Source organism: Poecilia reticulata, chromosome 4 (assembly GCF_904066995.2).
Source record: "Poecilia reticulata chromosome 4, P_reticulata-male-v2, whole genome shotgun sequence".
NCBI lineage: Eukaryota > Metazoa > Chordata > Actinopteri > Cyprinodontiformes > Poeciliidae > Poecilia > Poecilia reticulata.
Window position 1 is genome coordinate 19,743,316 of NC_088833.1, and position 19,195 is coordinate 19,762,510.

The 19,195-nt window shown below is 39.2% G+C and overlaps 2 protein-coding genes across 2 annotated transcripts; one reads left to right on the forward strand and one right to left on the reverse strand.

Annotated features, from left to right (window-relative positions):
* Positions 1 to 405: 405 nt before the first annotated feature.
* lpxn (leupaxin) lies at positions 406 to 9,280 on the reverse strand. The gene is made up of 9 exons (XM_008406985.2): positions 9,171 to 9,280; positions 8,331 to 8,410; positions 8,158 to 8,225; positions 6,363 to 6,459; positions 4,612 to 4,881; positions 4,364 to 4,537; positions 3,809 to 3,890; positions 3,579 to 3,727; positions 406 to 937 (listed from the first exon to the last, which is right to left on the reverse strand). The coding sequence occupies exons 1-9, from the start codon at positions 9,181 to 9,183 to the stop codon at positions 671 to 673; spliced, it is 1,200 nt and encodes a 399-aa protein (XP_008405207.2). The 5' UTR covers positions 9,184 to 9,280; the 3' UTR covers positions 406 to 670.
* Positions 9,281 to 12,084: 2,804 nt separating this feature from the next.
* scyl3 (SCY1-like, kinase-like 3) lies at positions 12,085 to 19,157 on the forward strand. Its single transcript, XM_008406986.3, has 14 exons — positions 12,085 to 12,375; positions 12,465 to 12,646; positions 14,025 to 14,210; positions 14,298 to 14,411; positions 14,549 to 14,605; positions 14,691 to 14,793; positions 14,887 to 14,998; positions 15,092 to 15,169; positions 15,522 to 15,661; positions 15,765 to 15,955; positions 16,907 to 17,078; positions 17,291 to 17,455; positions 17,538 to 18,328; positions 18,613 to 19,157. Exons 2-14 carry the CDS (start codon positions 12,479 to 12,481, stop codon positions 18,673 to 18,675), a joined length of 2,340 nt encoding a protein of 779 aa, XP_008405208.1. The 5' UTR covers positions 12,085 to 12,375; positions 12,465 to 12,478; the 3' UTR covers positions 18,676 to 19,157.
* The last annotated feature ends 38 nt before the right edge of the window (positions 19,158 to 19,195 follow it).

Sequence of the window (19,195 nt, forward strand, 5' to 3'; positions counted from 1 at the left end):
ACTAGGATTAATTCTTCAGAGTACCTGGAGAAAACCAATGCATGCAAGATGAAAACATGGAAACTCCATGTGCAAAGAGCCCCAGTCATATTTAAGACCTTCTTGCTGTGAGGTAATAGTGCTACAAACTGTGCCAATGTACCGCCCTCATCCACTGATCCACTGAAGACCTCTTCCAGAGTTATGACGAGTCTCTTGCTGATTATTTTGTTAATGCTGTCCTTGCCAATTTAGGTAGATTGTCATATCTTGGGGGATTCACAGTTTTGCCATAAGTGTTCAAAGTTTAAGATATTGTTTTTTATAACCTGTCCATTCTTTAAAATTCTCCCCAATTTTATCCCTGATTTTCCGCTTTGTTCCTTCACTCATGTTTTCTAAAAAAAATAAATAAATCTTTGAGACTTTTACAGAGCAGCTGTATTTTTATTAAGATGAAAACATACATGTGTGTACCCTGTTTGCATGGCGTATGTATTCTACATTGTATTTAGTGGTATTAGGACAAGGAGCTTTGAATCGTATTACCTCATTCAGTAAACAGAGATACAACCTGGGAGTGCAATATTATTAATAACAGATCATTCAGCTCACTGATGTGGGAAAATAGCCACCCTCTTCCAACATTAGACGTTATGTCTTCATCTTTGAGCGGCTTGCTGTAAATGTCTCATAGAAAGAGCTTGTTGAAGCAAGCTGTACAGTAGGGCTTTCCATTCTGCTCCTTGAAGATCCCGTGGCTGAGTTGCCGCAGACAAAAGGCGCAAACAAAGTGCTCAGGATGAAACTTGCGATCGAGAGCTGAGACGCAGCGGCCGGTGATGGGCTTCCCACAACCCCCGCACAGGGTGCCCTGCCTGGAGTGAAAGTGGATGGTACAGAGGGGCCGACCATCCAGTTCCATGAAGCAGCCATCGCTAAATGGCTTCAGACAGTCCTGGATTTAAAAAGGAGAAGTAGAGGATAGTGAAGGATTAGGGTAAGCAAAAATGATGCTCTGTGTCCAAACAAGACTGTATACAGCCTGCTTTAAAAAAAAAAAACTGTAAAATATTTGCAACAGTGTCTCAACTCTTCAAGACTGCGGTCACAGTTTTGGCAATGTAGTCTATGATTATTTTCCAAAATTTGCCTTCATGACTGCTTGGTAGCAAACAAGAGATGACTGGGAAATCAGCGCCGAGGGGAAAACATCTCAATGATGCATGTAGAAAACATTGATTATTTTAAACAAATTGTGATGAATGAAAAAGGTTATGTTTCTCATCCATATTCAATCAAGACATAGATGTAAAACCCAATAAATAAATAAATAATGATTCATTACATAATAATAATAATAATAATAATAATAATACATTATATACTAAATTATATACATGTATAAAATGTATATTACTACCATCCATCCATCCATCCATCCATCCATCCATCCATCCATCCATCCATCCATCCATCCATCCATCCATCCATCCATTTTCTTATTTTCTTTTTTTATTTATTTAACGTGGAAGAAGTTATTGAATATTATAATTTTCCTCAGGGAAGAAAGTGCATAACATAATTTTTTTAAAACCTATTGTTTTAGGCAGTCAGTGCTTCTATTATTCAAGAAGATCTCTGATGATATTTAACTGGCCTCATGGACCGAGGATGCGGTCGCTGAAAGGCTCAGTAATTTGGTCTGCACAGGTTTTAGATGCATTACGAAACGTACAAAACTTTTATAATTGATACAGTGCACAAATATGTGTAGTTGTACCTTCATGCAGCTAAAGCTATTTTTAAATGTTATATATCAAGCGAGCTACTGGGACATACTTGAATCATCATTGTACATATTCATATAGACATAACAGGGATGACTGACTGGATAAAAATAAAAAATAAATAAATAAAAAACATCTTGCACTGGGATTAACCACTGAGAAGAATTAACAGCTTCATCTTGTAAAATAACTTATTTATAAGAAGGTTGGCTCCAATAAGGTGTTTGTTTGTTTACATTATCCAGTCTGGGCACACCCCCAAATTGTTCTGGAGCTAGGAAGTAAATATTGAGTTTCTAACTTCTGTTTCACTTTTTTTTAAGAACCCTGTAATCTTTGATAATTAATAATTGCATATTAAACAGACATTGTTTGGCCGGGGTTGGTGGTGCAGAGGTTGCATAAGTGTGTATGCCCTGAAGCTCAAACTTTATTGAAGAACCTAACTCCACTGTTCAGTCTTTTTGGGTAAATGCCTAACATCAATTAGAGTGAATGTAATTGATCACTAATAAAGTCCAGCTGTCCCAGCAAAAAATCTTCCCAACATTTGCTGATTTGCAACCTGTAGTTAAAGCCATAGCCTGTAGAGAGGGAACAAAGGCTCCAGAAGATCACATTGTACGAATGTTAAGGAGCTGCAGGAATTTCTGCCAACTACTGGTTTTGCTTTTAAATGAGCAAATAAAATCTGTTCTCAACACAAGAGAGGAACTGTTAAACATAAAGCTTTCTTCTAAAGTGAACGTCTAGATTTAAGCTTTTTTTTATTATTATTTTTTTAATTGGAACAAATCCAAAATGTAAAACACTAAATATCACCAAAAGAACACAAAGACTAAGGTGAACTCTGGTGACGGCAGCATCGTGGTCTGGAATTACTTTTCTTCAAGCGGAACTGGGTTTTTTGAAAAACGTGTATAGCGGCAAACATACGTCAGTATTGATCCAAAGCATTCGGTTACTGGCTAGAATAATGTAATTTTCCTTCATCACCGTATTTCCAAGCATACCTCGAAGTCCACAAAATCATGACTTCAGGGAAGTAAAGTTACATTTTAAGCATGGCATTGCAAAGCTAACGTCAAAAACAAAGTTTGACAGAAACTTTGAGGGCTATGAATACGGCATGTCCACTTAGTCTGACAGGGTTGGACGTTTGCCAGTTTGCTCATTCTGTTCTGTATAAAAGTTACCCTATCAAACTATTAACTCCAGTTAAGACGTGGAATGCAGGTGAACTTCTACTAAAGCAGAAAGAGTGCTGAAAGGTATTCAACAAAGTTATAGTTTGACTGCACACTTATTCAACTATGTTATTGCTTCTTTTACACTTTTTTTTTCTTTTTAACAGATATGTTAGGTTGTGCTGCACAAATATCACTGTATCATACTGTATATATTCAAATTTTGGGGGGATTATATTCATGGACTTAAGTTGTTGAATGTCCTGGATTGTAAAAAAAAAAAAAAATTAATAGTAGAACAAAAAGAAAAAAACATAAAGGTGCCATTTTTACTTCTGATAAGTTTTCAGAACTCTGCGCAATTAATATGTTCAAATGCCGCTGATCGAGTAACACGGCAGTGGCTTTGAAGAGGATATAAAAGATACCCACACAGAGAGAACATGGTTTCCTTGATTTATCTGCAACATTTCCACCGCAACATTTTCATCATGCATATGGTTTGCATCAGCCCCGTGGTCAAACCGATGCAAACAAAGCAAGTGTGTGGGTATCTGTCTCATTTATTCTCAAGGTTGTGTGTGAGCCGGAGCCGTGTGTGTGGTCTGTGTTGGAGGCTCACTGCGCAGACGAAGCACTCTGGATGCCAGGTGCCATTGGCTGCAGTCAGGTAGTTCTCTCTGACGGACTCCCCACAGCCTGAGCATTTGGGAGCAAAAAGGTGGTAGAAGTCCTTGCAGCAGTACGGTTTTCCGTCCTTCTCCAGGAAGCCTTGGATAGAGACAGGATATGCTGAAATGTGTGCTAAATATTATTTCTATGCTGAGGCAAATAAATTATCAAACGACTCACCGTCTGGCCCAAACAGATCTCCGCAGTGTGTGCAGAAGAAGTGCTCCGGGTGCCAAGTTTGGTCCAGAGCTGTCAAAATGTTCTGGTGGGGGGGAAAAAAAACCCACCAAAAATATTATATCTCTATTTTACTTTCTTTGGGGATTATTGAAGTTTGTCTCATCTCATGTAGCTAAATGTGAACAAACACAAAAAAAAAGTGGACCGTGAGCCACATGAAGGGAATCACCAGGGATGCTGCATTAGTTTCTGATTAATGTCTTTGGTCTGTAGCATGAGGTAATCCCAGTCTGCAAAACCACCAGTATGGGTTTTCCTTTTATTTATTAGCATAACATGTGGTCTTGGCTATGAAAAAAAACAAAAAAGCAACATCCAACATGTCATCATGCAATCATCAAAATTTTACTTTGTGGATTAATGGATGTAAAATTTTGACTGGACAATTTAGGACATGAATCAGGAAACAAAAAGAGAAGCTGAGATTAAGTTTGTTATTTTAAATGCTTTGCATAAAGCGTAATACTGCATAGTTGGAGTTTCTCATTTTAATACCTGCAATATGGGCCCCTTGCAGTAGGCGCAGCGTGGAGAAAAGAGCTGGTGGTAGTCTTTGTCACAATACGGCCGTCCCTCTCTCTCAAAGAAGCCTGTTGTGCTCAGCTCCTTCTTGCACACCATGCACACAAAGTGCTCAGGGTGCCACACCTCACCTAGAGCTGTGATCATCTAAACAACAACAGTCAAATGAAGTGAAAAAGACTGCTTTGGCTATATTTAAATTAAAAAAGGTCAAATTTTACCTTTCCAACAACGCATTTGTTGCATGCAGCACAGTGGCCTTTGGCTGTGGTGCGCACACCGATCTTCTCCAGGTCCGAGCTCAGCCCTCCGAGCAGGTCATCTATAGAATCTGTTTTCTGCGTCTGGTTCGAGGGTTTTGGGTTGGAACTTGCCGGGCCGCTGCTGCAGCTGCTGCTGTCACTGTCCTGCCCTGATCTCCCATCCTCGTTTTTTTTCTTTGTAGACTGCTTCTGTGTCAGTGGTGGAGGGGCTGATGGAGGTAAGTGGTTCTAAATAAAGATACATGGAAGTCAAAATGTCATGTTTAGTCTTTACATGTGCTATAGAGATTTAAGTGCTTAAGTGATCAAATACAGAAATATTATTTCGGGTTGTGCAATGGTGATGTTGGTGCAATACTGCCCTCTACTGTTAAACCTTATTAATTTATTTCATTTATAAAATGTCGCTCTCCTGCACCCTCAGCATGTAGGTGGTCAGCAAAAGAATCTCAATGAAGTTACTTAAGCTAAAGGGCAACATAATCTATTCTGAAGCAATGTGAACTTTATTCACACATTTGTATTGATATCTTTCGCTAAATTGGCAAAACAAGGTAAGATTTGAGTGTTTACCTGCAATAAAATGGTTTTCTTTGAGGAAAAAAAAAAGAGTAGACATTGATAAATTTCAATATCTTTCGTAAAATCTGAATATTTGATTAAGTGTCCAATTTTTTTTCTCCCCATAATAGCACGGTTGCAATCAGAAATATTCAACGCATTAAATTTTATCTTATTAACAAGATGCAATATTTGGGTGCAAAAATGTATTAATGTCACACATTTTATATACCTATGAAATATTGTTCTAAAGCTGTGTGGAAATGTTAATAACCTGCAATGAATTTAAAACAATTCACTTTGTTTTAAGGCTTGTTGACAATAATCAAGCCTTTGGAAACTCAATAAGGATTCTTCATTTGTTCCTTTTGTGAGGCAGACATAAGCACAGCACAAGAAAAACAGCATCAAATAAAGCTGTGAGAGATTATATCACCTCACCTGAAGGGCTGTAAGAAAATTTGCATTAACATTCCAGTATTATAAGGGAGATTAAAACATATGGAGCAGCTGCAGACCGGCCTGATCATCAGTCCCCAGATTTGATCAAAATCCACTTTTCTACAAAGTATTTTTATGCAAATGGGTTAAATCTTTTCTGATTACAACTGTGCATCATTTCTTGGTAAACTCATTTTTACCAAGAAATCACTTCTACGAGAAACTATCCATCCATCCATCCATCCATTTTCTTTACACCTTTGTCCCTCAGTGGAGTTGGGAGGGTTGCTAGTGCCTATCTCCAGCTAACGTTCCAGGCGAGAGGCGGGGTTCACCCTGGACAGGTCGCCAGTCTGTCGCCGGGCAACACAGAGACATACAGGACATGCACATTGACAGGACATACATACAACCATGCACACACACACTCACATCTAGGGACAATTTGGAGAGGCCAATTAACCTGACGGTCATGTTTTTGGACTGTGGGAGGAAACCGGAGTACCCGGAGAAAACCCACGCATGCACAGGGAGAACATGCAAACTCCATGCAGAAAGACCGAGGCCGGGAATCGAACCCAGAACCTTCTTGCTGCCAGGCAACAGCTCTACCAACTGCTCTATGAGAAACTATTACACACAAAATGTGAATTGTGGTCATTTATAGCCATTTCCTGACACATCCAGGTCAACAGCTTTGTACTGACCCCTTCTGCTAAACCCATCAGGTCTTGTAGGATAGACTCCAGTTCTAGAGTTGGTGAGTCCGGAGGCAGAGCAGCTGCAACAGGAGCGGGTAGGTCACTGTGTTAAAAACAAATGTTAAAAAATTAAATAAAGAAATAAATACATGATGACACTTCAAAAACCTTTGCGATAATAAAAAAGCATTTAGAGACCAAATTTACAGTTCTATTTTTTTCCCCATGTTTTAGGTGCTTAACTAAATAATATTGAGAATAGATTTTGCCTAAGCAAATTTGGCTTTTAAATGCATTTTATGATGGTTGAAAGCGGTTTAAAGAAAAATCCGAAAAAGCCGGAACAGCATAACTTAACTCATAAACAAATAAGTTATGAGCATGAGCGAAAGGTAGATTGAAACAAGAATACATTGTTTTCAACACTTCTGTTAAACACAAAACAGCAATTTATCTTAAAAAATAACATGATCATACTATGAAAAACGTATCTAAATTCGCAACCACATGAAATGCATGGTTTGGAATCGTCTTGCTCAAAGAAGCATTCAGATGAATGTGCTTAATTTTTCTAAACCTTCAATAAAAATTATGTTCATAAAATACCAGAGTGCTGTCTATGCTGTGTGGTTTTGTGCTAGTTAAAACCACATAAAGTTCAGATAATTTATGTGTTAAGCTAATTTGCAGAGGGTGTGCTTTCTTTTTATCCAGAACATTTGCTGCTCCAAAACATTGCATGCATGTGCCAAATTAATGAAGGGCTTTTACATTGAATGTTACACTGTGATCCATCAGATTATATGATTTATTTATTTTTTCCGACTCCGAAGACATGCAGCCTTGTGGGATCTTGATGTTACATGTTTACTTCACATAGTGGAGTTTTAACTGCTGGAGACTAAAAAACCATGTTCTCATCATGGTCTGTGGGCTTTTAGAGGTTTCGGTTTACGACGAGCTGATCCTTTGCAAATATCTTGTTTTTCAGTTGTTGTACGCCTTTTTTTTTTTTTTACTATAACTGTTTTAATTAGCTTTGATCCATTTGTTTTGTTTGTGTCCTCCTTTGCTTCTTTTTTTTCTCCTCTGACATTATCATCCTCCTGATCGCTGTCTTCGACTACCACTTGAGCTTATTTCCAATTACTACCTTCTGTGTGTTTACTCAACTGCTTTGTTGTTTTGTTGCCAAGATGTTCTTTAACTTATTTCACCTGTCAGACTTACTTGACACAAACTATATCGTGTGTCAGTGGTCCGTAACCTGCTTGTCCCATCCATATAAGCCTGACTCGGTTCTTCGCCACTCTTTAGGAAACTGATATTTTATTTTTGAAAACATTTTTATTTTGCCATTTCTTGGGTCATAGAATCATCCAAGTGTTTTGGGTCTGCTTTACAAGCACACCTTCTTTAAATTACATTGTATTTTATCTCTCTACATCAGCTATTTTGTGTAAGGTCATTTTAAGACATTTGGTGCTCACACATTTGCATACCCCCTACAAATACAAATGCTGACACACAAGGACACACACACTCTAACGTGTGGTAGGTACAACCACACACCCCACACTATCTATTGCTAATTACTTGTTATTTAATGCATCCCAACAATATTTGACCACCATTGTTTTGCAAGGCAAATATGACAAGCTGTATGAATATGTTTGCCGTCTTGTAGCGACTTAATGTTTTACTGGTGATGATGCAACAAAACACTAAAATTCTGTGTAAAATTCTGTTTAAATTTACACCAAAACACAGGACAAACAGCAGTCAGGCATTTACACATTACCTGTAGACATTAGAGCTCGCTGAGCTTTTCTCTTTCTTTTTGTCTCCGGCAAGAATGGCAGCTGGAGCCTGTGTGGGCAACGAAGTTACATTGACATTTTGTTTACATATATTTTGGACCTTGTTTTAGCCCATTTAAAATGATAAACATATTTTTTTTTCTCTTTTGTTCACCTGTCCACCAGTTGCAGTGGTGGCTTCCTGGAGACTGTTTGAGCCTGTAGGACTCAAAGCCAGCTCCTCCAACAGCAAATCTGCAGAAGAATGCAAATCGTGAAGCTTCATAGCGACTTATGGGTTGTGGTGTAACAGACTCATCTCGAGTGGTGTTAATATAATAGATGAGAACATTATTGTGCTTGTTAACCAGCAAAACATTGGGTTTTTTTGCAGGCAAGTGAATTTCCTGTGAGGATAAAGGTGCAAACAAAACTGAGGTTGTTTTATACAAGTCGACTTCCTGAGGAAATGAGAACATGCTACGCTGCAGAAGTGAAACTTGTCTTAATGTCACAAGAATGTGGTGACAAATGCCGAGGCGATCTCATGCCATCTTTTTGCGACACATTATTAAAAGGGAAACATGGAGATAAACAATTAAGTATAACCAATATGCATTTTGCTGGTCTAAAGTGAAAGAGTCAAAATTTTGGCAGCTAAAAAGAAAACCAGATGCCAAGTTTGAAGCACGTTGTAGATATTGCGATTACTTTCAAACTGCTCATTTGCATTTACATGTTGTTAGATCAGCATTTCTCAAGCGTAGTCAGCAGAACCTGTATGTTGTAAAATAAAACAACTTACTAAAAAGCAATTGGTTGGTAAAACCAATAAAAAAAAAAAGAACAATTACAATTTCTCATGATAGACCCAAAATGATATTGTTTGTGGTAAATCCTGAACAGCACAGATGTGTTCATATAGTTGATCTTGGTCGTTAATCTTAATTGTGTATTAAAGCTTCATATATGCAGTTTTCATGTTATCATCAGCAAAGAAAGAAAGTCACCTTACCGAGTTCATCCATGTTGTTTCCTGCTCTCAACACTTGGGTGTGTGTGCTTTTTTTTCTTTACCGCTGGTTTGTCACTGGGGCAACAAGCCTTGTTTCTCATCAGATTTACACCACTACTTCCTGCAAGGAAGTTTTTTTTTTTTTGTTACCATAATAAGATCTAATGCTGCGTGATATCGCAGTTCAAGGATCAAACCTTCAAGTTTTATCTTGATCTTGCAACATTTTCTCAAATTTTGTACTGTTTTGAAATGTGCTTGAAATAAATTGTGCATACTACTTGTTAGTGTAAATGGTAAATGATTAAAACAACATGTTTTTAGTACCAGAACTATTTTAAGAATTGTAATGGCTTTAATAAGATATACATACAGCGAGATATATACGTTTTACTTGTTGAAGTGTATCATCGTAAAGATGAAAGTAGGTTATAAATTGACGCTAAGGCATCTCAGTGGAGGTAGTTTAACAACTCACATATTAATTTAGTACACACACATTTAGTTAATATTTCAAAATGAAAACATGACTTGAATTTTCACACAAACGCATTGAGGCAACAAAGGCAAAAATGTGATCTTTTGTCTAAAAAAAAACATCACAATTGGGCGGTACTGAATGCTCCCTTTCTTAAATGTAAAACTTCACAAGTGATGGTAAACTGAACTAAAAGTGATTCTGAATGTCATCAAGGTCGCAGAATTATGGCTTAAACTTGACATGCAGGGAGGCAGCGTTCATAAGCTTAATTCTTTTTTTTTTTTTTGTAAAACTCAGCTAAAGTTGCTAAGAACAAAAGTTCCTACAATATATATGGCTGCATTCCAAAGTGACAGATACACATGGTTGCAATTAATGATTATTACAATGACAAAATGAAACACTGCACTGTAGGGTTATTAAAACAATACCACAACCCTGCATGTAGCAACCAGCAATATAATAACTGCCATTAATGTAATAAATTGTAAACAATGCAATCAACATTTTTTTTTGTCCTATCCTGTAATACCAATGAGAAAGTAAGTTATACGACTTTTTTAAAAAAAAGTATTTAAGACTTAATAACTCTTAAATAATTGCTTATATTATAATACCTAAGTTTGCAATTTTAGGTAATTTGGTATGGCTGCAAAGTTGAATTGCATGACTGGCTACAAAGTTTTATCAAATTTTGGCATGATAGGCTTTAATACATTTAATACAGGCAAAATATTAAGTTACTTTCAAATATTGTGGAATTAGCCATCACTAGTCAGCACAGTGTGTAATAAGTGGATCACAATATGTCTCAAAGCTAAAAAGAAAATTACTTCTTGTAGGACATGTCCAAAAATGCTAAAAAAAAAAATAATTATATATATATATAAAAAAAATTCCCTTCTCACCCTCCGCGGGTGGTGTGTTTCATCCTCTGAGCTCGGGTCCTCTACCAGAGGCCTGGGAGCTTGAGGGTTCTGCGCAGTATCTTGGCTGTGCCTAGAACTGCACATTTCTGGACTGAGATGTCTGACGTTGTTCCTGGGATCTGTTTGAGCCACTGCTCCAGTTTGGGGGTGACTGCCCCGAGGGCCCCAATGACCACAGGCACCACTGTGGTCTTCACCTTCCAGGTCTTTTCCAGTTCCTCCCTGAGGCCCTGGTATTTCTCCAATTTCTCATGCTCCTTTTCCTGATGTAGTCACTTGGTATTGCTACATCCACCACAACGGCTTTCCTCTGTTCTTTATCCACCACCACAATGTCCGGTTGGTTCGCCATTACCATCTTGTCTGTCTGGATCTGGAAGTCCCACAGGATCTTAGCTCGGTCATTCTCCACCACTTTTGGGGGTGTTCCCCACTTTGATCTCGGGGCTTCCAGTCCATATTCTGCACAGATGTTCCTGTACACTATGCCCGCCACTTGGTTATGTCGTTCCATGTACGCTTTCCCTGCCAGCATCTTGCACCCTGCTATTATGTGCTGGACTGTCTCAGGGGCCTCCTTGCACAACCTACACCTTGGGTCTTGTCTGGTGTGGTAGATCTGAGCCTCTATTGCTCTGGTGTTTAGGGCCTGTTCCTGGGCGGCCAGGATGAGAGCCTCTGTGCTGTCCTTGAATCAGATGTCCAAATCACCTCAGTAGACTCCTTTAGAGGTGGGGTGGAAGTGGCTCCATCTGGATCCTTAACTGGAATTGGGAACTACTCCTTACCTTATTATTGAGGCTGAACATAGTAAAATGATATACAATACTAATTTTGTCTGCTTTCATCCAGGACGTCTTTGTTTTCTCAAATACAGTGAAAACTCCCCTTAGAGTTTTTATTATTATTTCTAAGATCCCACGATAACTGACCAAAACAGGGCCTCCTCCACCAAAATGTCGTCAACACATTGCTGGTTGCTACGTGAACATTATATTTTTTAAATAATTAAAAGAGCCAGAATCATCTTTAAATCTCTGCTACCAGTCCACCTTGACGATGTCAGGCATGTCACCCTTATTTGCATGTAGTTTTCAACATTTGAAAGCACAAACCGACATGCAGGTCCTTCTAATGAGCTTCTCTTTCTGTTAACAATTTCGACCTAAATTATCAGAGGAACAACATTTTCTCTAACTGAGACCAAATGAAGCGTTAAATCTATATTTTAAAAACGTATTTCACTTTTCTTGTTGTCTAGTACTCCATGTTCATTTTTAACACCATGTGGCAGTCACCTGGGTTATCTCGCACCACTTTGGTTGCAACCACTTAGTAAAACATGAGGGGTATCAGTTGCGAATATGTTTAACAATTACAGCTAATTCAAGGGTACATTTTCCGATTATAATGCTTGAATGTTTTTAAATATTATCCTGACACTTTTTATGCATCATTTAAAGCAATTTAACCCTATACTATCATTGATACTTTTCATCTTTATATTCTCCCCTGTTTGATGGTTTAGTCGTTCCCGGAAGAACCTGTGTTTACAGCAGCGCAGTAATAGTTGAAGGTTTAGAGTTGAACTTAAATAGGAGTTATGTGTGTTTTTTAGAGTTCTGATATATTGTTAATGCATTTGTCTAAATTAGCAGTAACCTGTGATAAAAATGACGGGAAAGAGCGGCCGACAAGCTGGCTAGCGCTGCTAGGTTAGCCAGCGAGGCGAGAGTAGCAGCAGCTGCTAACTTAGCACGGAGCGGCTGCTGGTCCATCCAGTCCAGGATCTCAGGTATGTCCGCCTCACCCTCAAACAGGTGTTCAGGTGTACTTGTGGCAGAGACAAGCAGTCACACCGGTTCGTTTCCCCGTGTTCGGCAGGAAGACAAGCGGCCATGGGCGCAGAGAGCAGCGCGGCGCGGGGTTGCACTCTGCTGGAGGAGCCGCTGCTGACCCTGCCCTCCGGACCCACCATGTACTCGGCGGTTCTCCAGGACGGGAAGCCTGCTTCTGTGTTTGTTCACAAGCGGGACAATGAAGAGAAAGTCAACAAAGCTGCTAAGGTGAGCTCGCATAAAGGCCTTTCTCTGGAGCTGTGGAATATTTGCACTTGCTGCATTTTGTTTACTCCTTATTCCTATAATAAGCTGTCATTGCAAAACAATTTCGTTCAGTGTAGCGATGGAGATTTTGTCTCCTCAATCATTTAAAAAAGACAATATCAGCTACAGACACGTATTTATTATAAAAGTCTCTCAAAGATTAAGCAAACTTTTGTGAAACTGTCTAATACACAAGTTTGAGATTAAAATAAGTCCTCATTTTTGATAACTTTTCATGGCAGCAATTTGCGTCTAGGTCTAGGTTGTAACAGAGGGTAATCACAAAACTCATTTGTACATTGTTTCATCCCTGCTGCTAAATGACCTGCTAGCATTTCTAAAGTGACCATAGTTTGAACAAGGTTGCTGATATCACTTTCGTTTTGATTACGTTAGAAGAGCAGAATGGTTACTTAAATAGGAGTTTGCCTCAAATCCCTCTTTGTCAATCAAGATTGTAATGAAACCAGTGGTATTTTCAATACTTAATATTTAAAGAGCATATCAGGTTAGAAAGGTTGCACCCAAATCAATAATTAGCTCACTAGTGGAGAGCAATTCATACCCAAGAAATGACATAAAGAGTCCGGGGCAATTTGTTGAAGGCGATTCAACTGAAGCTGGTATGTCCAACTTAAGGTTCTTAAGACTCAGTGCCCTGCATGTACAGGTGTGTCCCTTTCGACAGCTGAATAACTTGTTCAGTTTGCCATTATGTTTTATAGCAGCCTGGTAATAAACCATTAATTTTATTCAGATGTGTTCAACTTGGAAGCACACTGGCTCTTGAGGACAGAACTCTGACACGTCGGCACTATAAGAAAGGGTTGCCAGCAGACAGATTTAAGCATTTCTGTGCACATAGCTTTGAGCAGTAGCCTTGTGTCATGTAGCAGGAAAGACTCAAACATGGAGAAACAAACCCTGAGCAACGAACCAAGAATGATTTGGTGATTAATAATAATATAATAGAGCTCTATGTTTTAGGGCAGAAGTGAAATCCAAGTTTCTCAGGGATAAAAGCATTGAAATGTGTCCTTGAACAGGAAGCTCTCAAAGTTTCTGCAAATTCACCTTCTTGTTTGCCGTTTCTTGTTGCAACTCCAAAGCAAACAAATATTGACTTGTTTCTTTAATGAAATGTGTTTAAAAACACAACGTCCTCTCAATGAAATACGCTTTGGTTTGACTGCTTTGAAGAGCTTGTGAACGTCTAATGCCTTAAGTTGTATTCATAGAATATTGAGCATTTGAAATGCATATTTTACAGACACAAAAGAAATGCGGCAGAATCAATTTTAGGCGCATAACTAATGAACCCACTTTTCACGTCCTGCAGCATCTGAAGACGCTGAGGCACCCGTGTCTGCTCCGCTTCCTGTCCTGCTCGGTGCAGGACGGCGGCATCCACCTCGTAACGGAGCACGTCCAGCCGCTGGAGCTGCTGTTGGACAGCCTGTCCCCGGAGGAAATCTGCGCTGGCATCTACGACGTCCTGCAGGCACTCGTCTTTCTGCATGAGAGGGTGAGCGAGCTGTCGCCAGCAACCCTGGTGGACATTTTCCTCTCTTCCCGCTCTTGTGTTGAGACCTGGATGCTTCTCGTTTTCCAGGGTAAATCGAGCCACAACAACGTCTGCGTTTCCTCTGTGTTCATCAGTGAAGACGGCCACTGGAAGCTGGGAGGGATGGAGACTGTGTGCAAGTTCTCTGAAGCAACTCCAGAGGTAGAAGGCGGAATACTAGCAGATTCATTGTTATCAAATATTCTTTGGGTGGATTTTCACATGCATGTTAAAAGATTAAAGAAGTTTTGGAACTCGGTTTTCAACGGATCAGTTAATTTGACGTATTTCTGTGTCAGTTTCTCGATGGCATTCAGAGTGCTAGAGAGGCCTCCTGTGTTCCTCCTGAAGAGCAGGTCAGTGGGTTTGACTTTATCACAAAAATGTGGAAAAAATTCTCCCTCCTACATTTTCATTAAAAACAAAATACATTGTTGACAGGTGGAAGGCTTTCAAATCCTTCCAGACAACCATGCTCATGCTCGGGACTGTTACTCGTTTGGTACAGTGGTGGAGGCTCTGCTGCCTCTGCTGAGTGACTACGGTGAGTGGAGATGACTTGATAAAAATCTGGTTGCAAATTGTTACATTTCAATTCATTTACTTCCTCTGCTCTTCCTTTCTGTGTCGTTTCTAGTGTCGCAAGAGCTCTCCGACGGTCTGACAAAAACCCTGCAGGCAGGCCTGCTGAACTCTGACCCCCTGGCTCGACCTCCACTCAGCTCCTTGCTCAATCATAGCTTCTTCAGGTTTTTGTGCATTTCTATTATTTGCATTTGCAGCTTTTTAAACGGACAAAACTGATTTTAAAAGCAATATTTTTATTTTTCTTCTGTGAATAGGAATGACTTTCTGGAAGTGCTGAATTTTCTGAAGACCCTCACTCTGAAGACTGAAGAGGAAAAAAATGAATTTTTTAAGTAATAATTTGTTTTGTTTAAATCTAATATTAGGTGTACTCATAATTGTCAATACATTACAAATGTATTGATATCCCATAAAATATTGTACATTTGTCATGTTATAACCACATACTGTGAGCTGCAAGAGCAGAAGAGGCTGAATATAAATATTACATTCTTAAGACTTTCAACTTACATCCATCACATACAATCCAATAAAAATGCATTAAAGTTTAGACTTGCAGTGTGACAAATGTTTAAAACGTTTTAGGAGTCTGAATACTTTGAAAAGGGATTGTAAATTGTAACAACGTCTGAATTTTCTTTGGTGATTTAAAAAAAAATTTTTTTATATATATATACATTTCAGGTTTCTCCTTGACCGAGTCCAGAACCTTCCTGAAGAGCTGATTGCTTCACGCCTCGTCCCCAAACTTCTCCACTCCCTTGTTTTTGCAGAACCCATGGCCGTCAAGAGCTTCCTCCCTCATCTGTTAAGACCAAAAAAGGGTAATATGGCATTTTATCAAGAATATGTCAAGTATCTTGAAAAAGAGATGTTTAAGCAAGTAAATGTATAACTAAAGACTCATAATTTCACCTTTGTGGTCAGATTCCAGTCAAGATGACGGCAGTGAGGATTGTCTGCTGTCTGTGTCCCTTCATCAGAAACATGTGATTCCTCAGCTGCTTAAACTCTACAAAGTAAACGAAGAGCACATTCGGATTGTGCTCTTGACTCACATCCACATCTACGCTGAATTCTTCTCCCACGATGAACTAAAAAATCTGATTCTACCTCAGGTAAAAGCTCAGTTCTGTGTTATTACTGAACACACACAGTTAAAGGGGTCGAGGTGTTTTGGATGTGTTTCAATTCAGTGCAGTGCAAGCAGCTAGACCAGAAAATCATTTGTTTTATTTGTAGTCTTGGTCTTGTTGGTTGGGGCAAAAGTTATGTTACATATCATCAACCAAATTTGACAATACATGTCCTATTATCATCAAATGTTACTTTTGTTATTGTAATTGCAGTATTTTTGGCATGTAAACCCCACCGCCATCACTTACCTACTCTTGGTTGTGAAGTTGGTGTTAAATAGTAAAACATAAAGAGAGATTTATTTCAGGCTACATCACAATGATAAGAAATTAAGGGCTAAAACTAGTTAATGTAAAGTTACCAAACAAAAGTAGTCACCTTTCATGAGTAATTGACAGACCAAATCTTCACCATTTAACTGAGTATTTGTCATCAGCAGCATGCCCAAGTGGTGTCCCCCAGGGATGTAATCTTGGTCCCTTTCTGTTCTTTTTACACCTGCTTGTATTTGACGTTGAGTTTAAAGTAGCATCCGTTTTAATTACAATTTTGAAGAAAAAAAAAACAGTTAATACAATTTGGACAACATCACCATATCCTTCTTTGTGAGTTAGGGCCATTAAAAATATCCACATTTTGGTTTCCTTCAAAATCATGAATGTTTTTAAAACAATTTTTCCATCCATAGAATGCAAGTGTTAAAACCATTTATTATTATTATTTATTTATTTTTTTATTTAAGACTCTTGCTCAAGTCGAGACATTTCCCTCATTCTTACACTTCTGGAGAAGTTATCCACACCTTTATTTCTTTCAGTCAACCTTAGTCTCATATTTCTGAACGTTTTGTCTGCACCTCTAGGATGTATCCTAGTGCTTTATAAACTGTTTTATATAAATTTAGTCTCCACTTTTTTTTTTACTGGGTACAGGTTTTGTTGGGGATGAGAGACACCAATGACTCTCTGGTTGCCATGACTCTGCAAAGTCTTGCTGTGTTGGTGCCTTTGCTGGGAGCTCAAGTGGTTGTTGGTGGAGACAGAAGCAAGGTCTTTAAACGCACAACACCAAGTTTTACCAGGTCTGCAGAGGTCACACCTGAAAGTAAGGAACTCCTTATTGAGATAAAAGTTGATACAGCTATTGTTGGACTCCATGTTTTATGTCCGAAAGGATTATCCAGATTAATTTATCCATTTTAAAATGTGTTAACAAGTGTCAAATAATGTTTTCTTACTAGCATATAGAGGGTAGAAACTGGTTTTACCGACAGCATGCACTAGCACCACTAATGATATTTTACTTGTGTTCCTTAGCTTCTCCTGTCCACATAGTTGGAAGCTCAAACTCTCAGATGGTTCAACCCTCCAATATCCTGAATATGCTCCCCAGACCATCAGAGACCAAAGGCTCAGATTTCAGCCACGTGGGAAACTTGACAGGTACACAAGAGAAGCCAAGGGTGATTCCGCCATCATCTGGTAAGACCTTTATGCTGTTTAAGTTGGGTGTTGACTTTATTGTAGCTGAAATTCAGTGTGGCCTCTTTGTTGTGTTTTCCAGATAACAGCCGAAAAATGCCTTTAACCTTAAACGGCTTTCATCGGGATAATAATAGACAGGAAGTGTTCCTCGGTTCGGAGCAGGCTGACAGGCTAGAGGGCCCTGTGGAGGACTGGCCTGACTGGAGTGAAAACGATGTGGGAGAAAGTAGAAATGCGCAGTCTGTCCACATCCACATTGAGGCATCAGAGGGAGTTGATGCCATTAGCAGCAGACTCCCAAATGAAAATGCGGAGGAGGAGCCTTGGGATGACTTTGAGGACCCTGAACCGACGTTGGATCTCTTCCCTACAGCTCCTTCTGCAGATTCACTGATTCTAACACCTTCCAGAAGGAGCACCACTACGTCCGCTGATCAGATTCCTAAACCGTTGACACTAAAATCCTCAAAACCCCTAAAGCTGACCTCGGCGCTGTATCAGTCGACACAGGGCAAGAGTGCTTCCTCATTGCACGATAACTGGAGTCAAAAGGATTTCCAGAAACCACTAAGCCCGTCAGCCCCAGTGCCCAAATCAACAGTGCCAACGAAGAGCGACAGGACAGGAGGTCTGGGAGATGAGTTCACTATTAAGGTGAAAAAGAAGGTAGAGCAAGACCCAGAACTGGATTTGTTTGCAGACATGGTGCCGGACATCAAGTTATCTTCAACCGTTCTGCTGCCTCTAGAGGAGAGAAGGGTGCATGTCGCAGGAACGTCGGGAGTCTTTTCAGATAAAACTCTTGAGTCGGACTCATCCGTTGATACTGTAACCCTCACTGCCAAGTTTGCAGCAGCTAACCCGTCTGAGGTGGGTTTTTCAATTGTTACTGAATCCATTTATGGTAGATGAATCATTATATAGAGACTTATTATTTTAAAGTTGTATTTGTAATTGGAAAAACCAACTCGGTTGATGATCAAATGTGTGTGGGTCACTAGATTAATTATGTTTGGCTGTCACAACTAATTAACTTGCGCGATTGAAAGTTTTGATTCTGCTTGATAATTTATGCCCAAAGAATGTTTCACTTTCAAATGTAACGTTTCAATAAAGATGTTTCACTTGTTCCTGTTTTGGTCCATTTTTTTAAGGCTGAGGCAGATGGCTGGGGAGATGGAGATGACCTCAACTGGGAGGATGACAATGCCTGGTGATGACGACTGACGCAAAACTCAATCTGGAGCAAAACACTCAAATACTGGAAACCTTTAATCCAAGCACCACATCTGGAGTGCCACTATTCCACAAAGCTGGAAGGAGCTTCTCATAAAATGATGCAGTCTGATCAAGGAGGGCCTAAATCTTTTATCGCTGTTTATTATGGGAACGTGGTGATACATGGGCAGCCCGATGGTGCTAGACCTGGACAGAAGAAGCCATTTGTAATTGTTTGCCAGTTGACATTAGTCACCTCTGTAATGGTTAAGGATCCTAACTAGAGGTAAATGTCTTTGCTTTCATTTGCTCTTTTTTTATGTGCCAAATCAACTATTAGCATCAAGTTCAAGATACATTTTTAGCAGAACGAAGGTTGATTTATTAAAGGCTTGCACTTTGAATGAATGTGAAATAGAAAATCTATTTATTTGAGCTTTTTGGTTGGTGGTAAAATAAACATTTTGCTGCAAAAAATGTTTTTCTGTCTTTACATCATGTCACGGAACCAATAAGAAA